Consider the following 12,376-nt stretch of genomic DNA (forward strand, 5'->3'; position numbering starts at 1 on the left):
CCCTCTGCAGGGCGCTGCTGGCTACACGCAACCCCAAACAAAACTGAGAGAACACAGCTATTTCTGTCTTGAGGAGGAATAGTTAATGCCATTAGAAACTAAGATAAAAAAGAAAGAATCCTCTGTCTTCACAGATGAATCATTGAAACCTGCTTCAGAAGACCACCCATGGTTCCGGAGAAAGTATTTTGCTGGTTAAGTTTTTATCGTTCAAGTCTCTTGCAAAGGCTAATTTGAAAGCAGCCAGAAATCACACTACTTCACATGCCACTGGTGGTTTACGAAAGGACCCGGCCCTGGCCTGCTGAGTCTCTACGGCAGAAACCTTGCCACCTTCCTCTGGCTGAAATGTGACATAAGCAATATTACTGAGAGCTGACGGCTGATTGGGATAATTACGTCTTTAGAATCATCCACCGGGTCTTCGTGAAATGTCCTCAAAATTCTAGAAGATTGTGGAAATTCTCAGATTGCCGTTTAGCTTCAATATAACTGAACGATACATTTAAGCTGTACTTTCCTACCTTCTTGGGTGCCAAATACGTTTTTAAAAAATCAGACAACTTCTCAAGTTAAAATGCGACAAATGGACATATTCAGAATGACAAGTGGACAGCTGCAAACAGCCTCGTCATAGTTGTAGCCATGCAAATGTGTCACCTGTGTGATGACAGAATACTTTGGGCCTCCTGTTAGACCCTCCTAGGAGCTGGGCTACTTTCCCCAGAGAGCTGGTGGTCCCCCAAGGCCCCCTGTCCCAAGTCTGCATGGACACTGGGAAAGAGGAGAGAAGCTAATGAGTGTCCTTCCCTCACGGAGTCCACAGGGACATTTAACACCAAGCTGAGAGAATACGGTGACACTTCAAATAACCTATTTTGGAAAAAGAACCTGAAAAAGAATAGATACATGTATATGTAGAACTGAATCACTTTGCTGTACACCTGAGACTAGCATGACGTTGTAAATCAACGATACTCTAATATAAAATAAAAATTAAATTAAAAAAATAAATAAATAAGCCATTTTTTTCCAGGAAGTCTAAATTCCTCTCAAAATCTAGGAACAGCTTACAAAGCTTTACTGAGGGAAGGAAGGGAAGGAAGAGGGGGGCTGAGAAGGGAGAAGGGAAGGAGCTGGGAAGAAACAAGGGCTCTCACGGTGACCAGCGCTGCCCTGTGCGCATCCCTCACTCCCACAGCCCACCTCTCCCAGGACAACGCCCCACTGACCTCAAAAGAGAATGAACGGAAAACTTCTCCTTCTTCAGACCTTCCCTCTCGGTGTCACAAAATGAAGGAAAAAAAAAAAAAAGAGGTCATGATAAAACCTTGATACTAAAGCTTCCCAAATAACTCAGTACATTTTTCAGTAGCTTGACCAGCCTGAGAGATGTAACCAGAGGATTCCAGATCTCCCTCCTAGAGACTGAAATCCAGAGAGGGATACATGGGGAAAGAGATCTTAGTGAGACCCTCCATGGAGAGCAGGAGGGGAACACATACCTGCATTCACACCATCAACCACTTTCTCACCAGACGTGTCGATAAGAATACCAGGTAACAATTTTATTCACAAATAAAAAAAAGGTCTTACAAAACTAGTTATGTAAGAAAACCAACATTTACAAATGTATCAATTCCAGTATGCAAAACAGTCATGATGGGGTCTAAACTGATGCAAGCTGACTGCCTTAAAGCAATGATGGATAGTTTTTCCTTTTCTATTTTTTTTTTTACTAGCACAGACAATAGTGCTTAACCTAGGTAACGGCAACATTAACACTTTAACTAAAGTAGAAAAATCTACATTTGAAAAATACATTCCATACATACAAGATTAGAAAACCCCACGCCTCTATGTGCTTGTTCTCCAACCCTGATCTCATCCTTGTCAGTGAGCGTCTGCAGTGCCGGGAGTCTCGAGCACCCGCACTCCCAGCCCTGTTATTAGCTGATGGCGGTTCCTGGCATCAGCACCCTAGCAGCTGAGTTCTGCAGGATATTGACATGAAATGCCAGCTGGATTGTCCTCTACAGCATTGACAAAGAGTGCAGACTATAACATCATTGTATGCTTCCATAGCACATGGTAGTAAACTGTCTTCCTCTGGATAAAAATAACCGAGGATCGGGACTTCCCTGGCGGTCCAGTGGTTACGACTTCGCCTTACAATTCAGGAGGTGTGGGTTCGATCCCTGGTCAGGGAGCTAAGATCCCACATGCCTTGGGGTCAAAAAAAACCCAAAACATAAAACAGAAGCAATATGGTAACAAGTTCAACAAAGACTTTAAAAATGGTCCACAACAAAATAATCCAGGATTTTTCAAATGCAGAATCAAATGAAATCAATTTTTTAACCCTAAGTGTTTCTCTATCGGTCAAAAGTGATGTTTCAGGATTTGTGGCCAAAGTCTCATTCCCATCAATCTCAGCTTTCTCCTGCAAGGGTTTTTGCCTTTGAAGTTGAAGAGGGCTCTACGTGTGGAAAATATACTCGGGTTACAAAAAGGAGCACAGCCCTGGCCTACTTGGATCACCCCTCTGTCACCACAAAAGTGATCGGATTACAAACTACGAACGGCACACATGTGACTTACAGTGAAACTTGCATTTTCGTGGACCTCTTGTGATCAGGTCCTAAATACCTTACATATATTTCCTAAGGGCAAGTCTCAGAAGAGTTGGTGAGTACCAGAGCTTAGGAACCACTGGTTTAGGCTAAAAAAGGAAGAGAAGAAAGAAAGTCAATCAACTATGACTGGACACCAGGTAGACAGGAAAGGCTGTGCCTTACCATGAGACCCTCTAATTTCCCATTTCAGTCAAAGGCACGGAGGTCACGTGCACGACATACCGTGAGCTCATGTCCGCACAGGGATCCTGAGCTGCAGATGGAGGGAGAGTCCCAGCACGAGGAAAAGGCCTCGTGAGAGCTCACTACTGCAAGAGAGCAAAGCACGGGGCAGTAAGAGGGAAGATAAAAATGTCCTTGGAAAAGGCAGATTCCTATTGCGGGATCTTAATTCCCTGACCAGGGATTGAACCCAGGCCCTCGGCAGTGAAAGTGCTGAATCCTAACCACTGGACTGCCCAGGAATACCCTCTAATGCTCACTTTAAATGTCAGGTGGAAGACTGATTTGGAAACAAGATATCTCAGCATTCTGTAACACAGGGATGTTCAAAGGTCTATTTCTTTCTTAAGTGCAAATGGGACAGAGCTAATAGTAATCACTTAAAAGACAACAGCCAGAGCTGATCACGTACGTTCAAGCAGGAAACAAATAAATTCTGCTCAAATAATTCCTCTCCAGGGTGCAGAGGCGAGCCAACGAGCCATCCCCTGGTTCATGACTGAGCGGGGTTATTTCTGTCTCAGCTCTAGAGCTAATTCTAGTAGGTAAATACCAAGGTGGTAGGGGATGGACCGCCTTCACAGAAGCACCAGACTCTTAAGTCCAGCGCCGTTGGGCTACGGTGGGAATTCCTGTGCTGAAGAAGCTTAGGAGATTGGTGGGAGCCCCGTATGGCAGTTATAATCCATTCACCTAAACGCTGCCTACAAGCTGTGCTTTTTCTTCTGGTCCTAATATGCAGAGTCTCCTAAGACTACTCACCTGGTGTCATGCTTCAGTAGCAGGGAAACCTGATATGTTGTCATTTCTAAAGCCTTTAATATAAAATACGATGCAAATAAAAGATCATTATAAATACCGATTCTCTACAAAAGAGAAATTCTGGATCTTTTAAGCTCAGTCCCAGGGACAGAAGTAACAAATGCTTCCGTATCAATGGATTTTCACATAAATCTGCTAATCTAGGATGCGCACGCTAAGGGGTTTTTAACTCAGAGGGATGGGCAGTCCTTTCCCAAACACATGTCCTAACTCAGGCCCCTCTTGTTAACTAATTCAGCCGCTGTTCACAAGACAGTGGCTGAGGCGAGAAGCTTCAATTCTGCAAGATTTGGTCTCTTCTGATTCCCAGTTAGGACAGTTAACATCATCTAATAAACCCAAGACTCAGGCAGGCCATGTGAAGTCAATTCTAACCTCCTATGCTAATTATTTAGAAGATGAAAAGGTGACCTTCAGGAAATAAAAACACTCCCTTTTGAACCCATGCTACCTAAGAACTAAGGTAACTCGTCTGATGCCGACTTTTAGTAGGATATATGAAATTATTTCTGGAAAGAAAATGTAAATGAAAATTTACACTCAGGGTCTTCAGTCTTGGCAAACCACCTCCACCGTGAAAAGAAGCGTGAATGCATTTCTGTTTCTCGTTATATCCCTAAGCTCGGTGGCTGCAAACTTGGCCCGTCAGTCTCTGAAGTCAGCCTGTAGCGTAGAAGCTTCTTGTGTAGGAAAGATGCAAAGTCTCAGAAGTGCCTGGAGTGTATTCCTTGAGGTCTCAGCTTACAGCTGGTCTGGCTCAGAAGCAACCGGTTGAAAGGCTTAAAATGCCATCAGTGTGGTTCAGATTTACTTTCTTCCCCCAGAAGCCATGCGAGGTCCAGACGGTGCTGAGTCCATAAGCAGAGGAGTGGTTGCCCTTTGGGCTCCATACGACACTTCACTGCAGAAAGAAGCAAGTCCTTTCGGCCTCCTGAAACGGCGACAGAAGGACAGCTTTGAACACAGCGCCTGACAAATTAAAGCCCTAAACTGGGACTGTAAACGTTTACGGTGCTTAGCTTCTACTAATTGCGCACATGAATTTTATAATATATGGACGAGAAGTTCCTGTCAGGGTGTCCCAATATCAGGTACCCATGTACTCTGAGAATAAAAGCAAAGATTTCCTAACAACCCACAGTCACTCCATATGTGCAGACCTTAAGAGATGAAAATGTGCCCCAAACAAACTGTATCAATGAACAATTCTTTTGCTGATTTTCAACCTCAGTCAAACACTTAACGCTTGTTTCTGTGTTGCACTCCTTTAACGCAACTGTAGGTAAAGGTTTTAGGATTCTTTAGTCTATTCTTTAAAAGAACAAAGATGGTTAATAATTAATGCTACTCTTAGTCTTTGAATTTAAAACTTCTGTGAAGTCTTGGAGAAAGTTTAGAAAGAGTCTGGGAATGAGACTTCTCTTATAATGACCTCCCTGGAATATTCACACATACGTCACAGGGCAAACGTCCTCGGGAGAGAGCAGCCTTTAGATCTGTCCCTTATCACAAAAGCACAGTGACCTCACTTTGGCAGGGGGTGAGGCTTGGGTCACCTGCGTGTTATTGTACGTGAGTGAAACCTTCATTCACGTTGTAACCCTTCATTAACTTACCACTAATTTGGCATTAGTGACATATCAGACACGTTTACAGAAAAAATTTTTTTCAAAGGTCTAAGGAGATTATCTAGAAATAGAAACTTCTGAGGTTCTCTCAATAATAAGATAGTTTTATCAAATATGTTGATCAACTGATATGATAATACAACCATATTAATGCTACCAGGAAGGAAAATTATACTTAATTGGCCAATAAGGAAAAAATAGAGCTGTTGATAGACTGAGAAACTAGAACCCAGGTCATCTCATATCTTTTCTAGCATTCCTTCCATTATTTCATGTTGACATTTAAAATGTTGGTTAAGAAACACCACCAAAGAAAACTTTTCCTGTTATTAAACAGGCTGGCTTCCTTCTCCCAAATACCTTAGCAAGTGGTGTCTCAGTATCTTAGACCTGGTTCCCTTCTGGGGAGGTGTGTTCAGGGAACATTTGATTAAAATGGAATCATACAGACTAAAGACAGCTCTCACCCCTATTTGCTTTATCCCGAACCATATCATTATCAGACTCTGGGTGGCATTAAACTACCCACAGGAAGACTACCATGTAAAAATAAATTTTCGGAAACAAATGCATCACACGTTAGAGATCTGAGCCTCACACCAAATACGGACAAAAGTCCCCTGGTGCCCTTGGCAATAAATCGAATCATCACACTGTACACCTCTAACTTCTGCTATGTTATACGTCAATTACATCTCCATAAAGCTGGGGAAAAAGAGTGAATAGAGGTTAAAATACAAGTGAATGAAACTTGTATTCACGTGAAATAGAGGTTAAAATACAAGTGAGTGCCTGGGTAGGAATTTGAAGTTTCACTGAAAATAAAATAGAAATAAATTGTTTAAAAAGGGGTAGGGCTGTTTTGGCAACAGCTGCCCTCATCCACCCCCCGAACAGAAAACAGTGCCCTCCTGAGTTAGGAGTGAGCCCACATCAGGGGCCAAGCTCACTGCACTTGAACTTGAGGAGCCAGGAGTCCTGCCCTCTGGTCCATTAATAGAAAGCTTCCGAAATCAAATTCTTTTTTTTTTTTTTTGCGGTACACGGGCCTCTCACTGTTGTGGCCTCTCCCGTTGCGGAGCACAGGCTCTGGACGCGCAGGCTCAGCGGCCATGGCTCACAGGCCCAGCTGCTCCGCGGCACGTGGGATCCTCCCGGACCGGGGCACGAACCCGTGTCCCCTGCATCGGCAGGCGGACTCTCAACCACTGCGCCACCAGGGAAGCCCTGCTATTTTTAATTATATGGAGAAAATGGAAATGATTTACATTTTAACAATCCCTTTCCTGAATTCAGGATGTCTTATTTAGATTTGCCAAAATTATCTAATAGTTATAAGACAACACATCTTGGAAAGCCTATAAAAACCTTTCATTAATAAATTACATGGAGTGGGGCTTCCCTGGTGGCACAGTGGTTGAGAATCCGTCTGCCAATGCAGGAGACACGGGTTCGAGCCCTGGTCCGGGAAGATCCCACATGTCGCGGAGCAACTAAGCCGGTGCACCACAACTCCTGAGCCTGCGCTCTAGAGCCCACGAGCCACACTACTGAGCCCGCGTGCCTAGAGCCCGTGCTCCACAGCAAGAGAAGGCACCGCAATGGGAAGCCCGCGCACTGCAAGGAAGAGTAGCCCTGCTCACCGCAACTAGAGAAAGCCCACGTGCAACAACGAAGACCCAACGGAGCCAAAAATAAATAAATAAAATAAATAAATTTATAAAAAAAATATTTGGTGATGTCCTTAGCCACTGAAAACTACCTCAAAAATAAATAAATAAATTACATGGAACAAGCAGAATGTAACATTTCCTCATTCATCTTATATGTAATTATAACTTTCCATCAGACTTTGAGTTGAAGGTATCTTTATGTAATCATAATTACCTTGACAACGCTCTATGAAAAGAATTCACGTCATGATGCACCAATCGTACACACTGAACTACGTTTCCACACTTTTGCATCCATGTAGCTGGGACAAAAGGGCTCATCCACCCTACCTCCACCTCCTCCATAACACAGACAGGACAAAGGGCAGGCTGGGTTGCTTCTGACACGACGTGGCTTCGAGATGCTTCATTCCTTAGTTTTAGAATTTACACCACAAGATTGGGGACAAGCTACAAAATTAAGATGAGCAGTAATTCTATTTACTGACAATACTCGGAAGAACTGTAGCTAGTGCGATGGTAGCACCGTCACTGCAGCCACTCAGACTTTCTTCTGACAGTGGATACACGAGAAGGTGAAACAGATAATTCGTGAAGGTAACACAAGCAAGTTTGTCATCAGAACCAAGTGACTTGATGGAAAAGAAACTTCAGCACTTTGTAATGAAAACGTGACTCAGATGAAATAGTAAGTGTCCTAAGATGTTCATTCTAGAGTGCGTGGCAAGGCTTCCGACTGGGATGTTGGGATTAGATGCCAAAGGGCCCCGTATCCTGTCTTCTGCGTCCTCCTCTCACCCGTTCTCGGGGCTTGTTAGCTGCTCTGGGCTGCTGGGGGTTCTCTGTCCAAAGGTCTGTGGGCCACGTCCATGCTGAGACCTATATGCACCTAGGCCAACTCTTAAGTCTTTTCTTATTATCCTCATGAACAGTGTGAAAATCAGCGGCTGGCCCCGAAGAACAAGGTCAGTGAGTGAGCTTTCCAGCCACAGAGCTGCACAGTCTGGGCTCTTTAAACGGCCTCATTTGTTTGATCTTCCTCCGTTCATGGATCTCTTCTTCATTTCCGTTATTATAAGAAAACCAACATGGTTTTTTCTCCAAAGCCAACAAATGTTTTCAGTACAGAATTCCCTGTACATGCTTTATAGATTTTCTTCATAGTTAAAAAAAAAAGTACTGCAGGTTTAGATGCACATAAACCCACATATGCGTTCTTAGAAGGAACGATCTCCGTCCACACTGACTTTAGACTCTTTCTGACTTTATTAGACAAAGACAGGACGTCTCAAGGAAACAGAGGTGTTATCCAGGAGCCCGCGCAGCATGCTTGTGGCCCATCGGCCGCGTCCCTGATCTGGGGCAGGAAGGACCGAGGATGAGAGCAGCCCTGTCTGTGCAGAACAGGGCTTGCGGGGCCTGGGAGCCCCTGTTGCTGTGATTCTGCCCTTTCATACTCAAGGCCGGCATCGTTCTTCCAGAAGAACGTACACCAACAATGTGTGTGCTCACATTCAGGGAACGCTTGTACACACCAAGCCCAATTCAGCAAAGGCCACCTCCTCACCTGGACGAGAAGGCAGGGACAGGGCCCAGGGGCCCCCGGGGTCAGAGCCCACCTCCCTTCAGTCACCACCTGCCCCACCCCAAAACCTGATGTCAGACCCTTCCATCTGGAAGGATCTTCCGCTGTATTGGGTGCCAGATCACAACCAACAATCAATTTCCAACCAAACTGATCAATCAGTCAAAGCAAAGCGATCTAGAAAAACCAGTGAAAGAGAGAGGAGGGGAAAGGGTAGCCGTAGGGGACCTGAATTCTCATTAACTTGACCGTGAATGGACAGCATATAAGTATTGGGCATAAGAACATCACAGGGGAAGACAAAGGTGAGGAACTGCTTCCAAGATGCTCCCATAACTAATTCATCTCTCAGCCAGGATGGTGCTGGGGTGCGGTGCTGGGTAGCTGGAGTGACAAGAGGAGAAAAGAATGCGGCTGCCCTGGATGGCCTTAGAGATAAGCTGTTAGTTAAAAAAAAAAGACTCCTGAAATTTAATTTAAATATATTCTCCTATAACATACAAGAAGTTATGAAGGATGGAAAGACCTCCTTCCCAGGTTCCCCCACATTTAATGGAGGACAGAGTCCTGTTCCCTCTGGGCTTCCTTAAGTCACTGCTGTGCCCACACCGAATCCATCGCTGCCTTACCTGGGGTGACGGCTGAGTGGCCAGGTGATGGGCATCTCCTCTCTCCTGAGCCAGCTGATTTCTGGCAGTGAGCGCGTCCTGAGTTAGCGCTGGTTCTGGCACTGAGTTGTTGAGTCTCGATAAATCAGTAGTTTCTGTAAAGCTTTCAGGGTGAGCTTGAATTGGAACTGCTCCGCCCCCCAGACCCCGACTACTGTTTGAGTCTAAGGATGCTGAACTTGCACTCTCTGGATTGAGAGAGCGAACGTCTTCTCCAGGGAGCTCAGGATAAGAAGCGCAAGAAGAGATGTCGTCACCACAGCTGGGATTCTGCATCAGAGGCCAGGCGTCCGAAAACTCGCCACAGACGGACCTCGAAAGGGACCCAAAGAAAGTCGGCACTGCTTCCCCCGCTGGACCTGTGTCTCTGGACACATGTTCGAAAGAGCTGTAAGTACTCTACTGGGAGAAAAACCTACTACAAAGCAACATTCCAGCTATGCTTTCCAGTTTTCTAGATGAAATAAACAAGTTATTGAGTCAGAATTCTCATGCTTCCTTTGTTATAAACTTCCTTCAATACAGTAAGTTAAATTACTACGTTTACTTTAAAACCGAATTTTTATACCTACTTCTAACCAATATAAACTTAATCCGATGTCTAAAATAGGCAGTTTCCTGGGTCTTAATTGAGTTCCTTTGATTGCTGTTCTAAAATTCTCTGAGTATGTGACATGCTAAAAATTACTTACGGATGATGGAAGTGTCACAAATCATGAATATAAGACAAAAACAAAGTTAGTGGAATATAAAGGATAAAGAATGTTACCCTGGCTATCAGTAACCCTGAGACGCTTACCTAATTCTTGCCAAAGTTCCCACCCCCTACAATGTCTAGAATGTCATTAATGATACTAAAAAAGTGATGTCCCATAGTTTCCCATGAAAATTGGTACACGAGTAGCCTGTATATTTGCACGCGGGAACACGAAATTATATAGATTAGAAGCACCCATTTACCTGTCCTGAAGAATGGCCTTGGAGTGCACCCTACAAGCAGGAGTCTCCCGGCCGACGCTGCAGGCCCCGTCACAGCACGGGGATGGGATGAGATGCACGGGCCCTAGGAAAGCCGGCAGGGCTGTGAGGAGCAGTGCTTGTTTATACCAGTTCAACACTGCTCTCGAAAATTTAGCTATTCCCCTTTGGGTGACTTTCGGGGGGAAAGGGGTTATGAGGTTTAATTTTTTCTCTTTTTTCATATCTTAAAAATGATGGACCACTTCTATGAAGGACCCAGAAGAGTCAAATTCCTGGAGACAGAGAGTAGGATGGTGGGTCCCAGGGGCTGGAGGGCAGGAAGAATAGGGGGTGAGTGTTTAAAGGGGACAGGGTTTCAGTTTCGGGTCGTGGAGAAGCTCTGGGGATGGTGGTGATGGTTGCACAACAATGTGAACGTGCTTAATGCCCCCCAACTGTACACTGAGAAACGGCCAAAACGGTAAAGTTAAGGTGATGTCTATTTTACTACAATGAAAATAAGGATGAAGAGGAATGATGAGAGGGTACGTGAAATGAGACTTTCACCTGTGGCTGACGAGGGCGGAAAGAGCACAGGGTTTCTGCAGAGTGGGCTAGCCACGCAGCACAGAACATACACGTCTAAACCCTTTAACTCCACACACACAACTTTTTGGTTTTTTACTGCTAGGAATGTATCTTAAAGAATAACTATCTACGTCCACACAGCTTTGCAAACTATTATGTTCCCTGAAGCGGTATGTATTTTTGGTTACAAAGATAATACACATTCACTGAAGAAAAAAACTTTAAAAATAGAGAGATTAGATCAGAAATTAAAAAATGAATCTTCCTTAATTCCATAAGCTGCAAGACACTGTCCACATTTCTGAACAGCCTTCTAGACTTCTCTCTCTACATATACAGACATATGTAACTCTGATTTTATAAAACTATAGATATAGTAAAACATACAGACAAAATTAGGAAATGAGCATTAATCACACTGTTGTGTAAGAGAACATTCTTGCTCTGAGGAACCAAGCGCTGAAGTAAAGGGACACCTTATCTGCAACAGATTTTTCTCTTTTTTTGGCTGTACCGCACAGCTTGTGGGATCTCAGTTCGCCAACCAGGGACTGAACCCAGGCCACAGCAGTGAAAGCCCAGAATCCTGACCACTAGGCCACCAGTGAACTCCCTGCCACTGATTTTTAAATGGAAATTTAAAAACTGTGTGCATGTCTATGTAAAGCACACAGTTGGTCCTTGAACAACATGGATTTGCACTGTGTGGGTGCACGTATTGGAGGATTTTCCTCAACAGTAAATACTACAGTGCCACACGATCAGCGGGTATTTGGTTCCGAGGATGTAAGACGGATACGGAGAAACCGTGAACACAGGGAAGCCGCAGATACAGAGGGCCAACTATAAGTTACAAGTTGATTTTTGACTGGGCGGAGAGTGGGTGCCCCCAACCCCCAAGTTGTTCAAGGGTCGACTGTGTACACCCACCATACTTAGAAAGAGATAAAAATGATAAAGCAAATGTGGACATGACATAAAATGTTAATACTGGGGGAATGTAGGGACAGGGTATGTGGGAATTCTTTGTCCTATTCTTTCAACATTTTTGTAAGTCTGAAATTATGTCAAAATAAAAGTGAAAAGAAAACAGGCACTGTCACTAAGGAAGAAGCAATTTATATGATTAGCACACTGAACCTGGGCGGGTGACAGCGGGGGCGGACGCTGTCCAGTCTCTGCATTCTATTTCAAAAACGTGCAACAAAGCCATCCACGTATTTAATCTTTCTTTTCAGATAGAAGTGACGATGAGGCAGAGTTTGCACAAAGCTGTACTTGATCACATTGAAACCCAAGTTTCTCTCTCAAGCAATCCTGTTTGCTAACTCTGATCTAGGGGCGGTGCCTGGCGCAGCATCTAGAAAATGCGGTGCTTGGGCCGCCTTGAGAATCACCAAGGCATCGGTGCTGCCGGGAGCTGAGTCTACGATCTCTGCAGGCAAAGGCAAAGCCAGATCCACGCATGCCATGGCAATCCCACGTTTTGTTCTTAACCCTAAAGCAGAAGACAGTAGTGGCCAGTAGAGAAATACTTACGTTGAAGATGCCTTATCCCACGTATTAAATATTAGACTGAAAAGCTGAACCCTTC

The 12,376-nt window shown here is 44.4% G+C and overlaps 1 protein-coding gene across 2 annotated transcripts in view; it reads right to left on the reverse strand.

Moving 5' to 3' along the window:
* Positions 1-1,623: 1,623 nt before the first annotated feature.
* TNFRSF19 (TNF receptor superfamily member 19) overlaps positions 1,624-12,376 on the reverse strand; it is an 88,669-nt gene continuing 77,916 nt past the window's right edge. The window contains exons 8-11 of one of the 2 annotated variants that reach the window (XR_014298087.1): positions 10,195-10,297; positions 9,196-9,601; positions 4,219-4,611; positions 1,624-2,944 (exon numbers count right to left, since the gene is read on the reverse strand). Coding sequence is in view for 1 of the 2 variants with exons in the window: in XM_082675795.1 (XP_082531921.1) it covers positions 4,579-4,611; positions 9,196-9,601; positions 10,195-10,297 (542 nt within the window). In the remaining variant the exon portion in view is untranslated. Of the gene's footprint in view, positions 4,612-9,195; positions 9,602-10,194; positions 10,298-12,376 lie in introns of both variants that reach the window. The other variant, XM_082675795.1, reaches the window with a different exon arrangement.

The sequence above is a fragment of the Grampus griseus genome (assembly GCF_964374135.1).
Source record: "Grampus griseus genome assembly, chromosome: 18".
In the NCBI taxonomy this organism is placed as follows: Eukaryota; Metazoa; Chordata; class Mammalia; order Artiodactyla; family Delphinidae; genus Grampus; species Grampus griseus.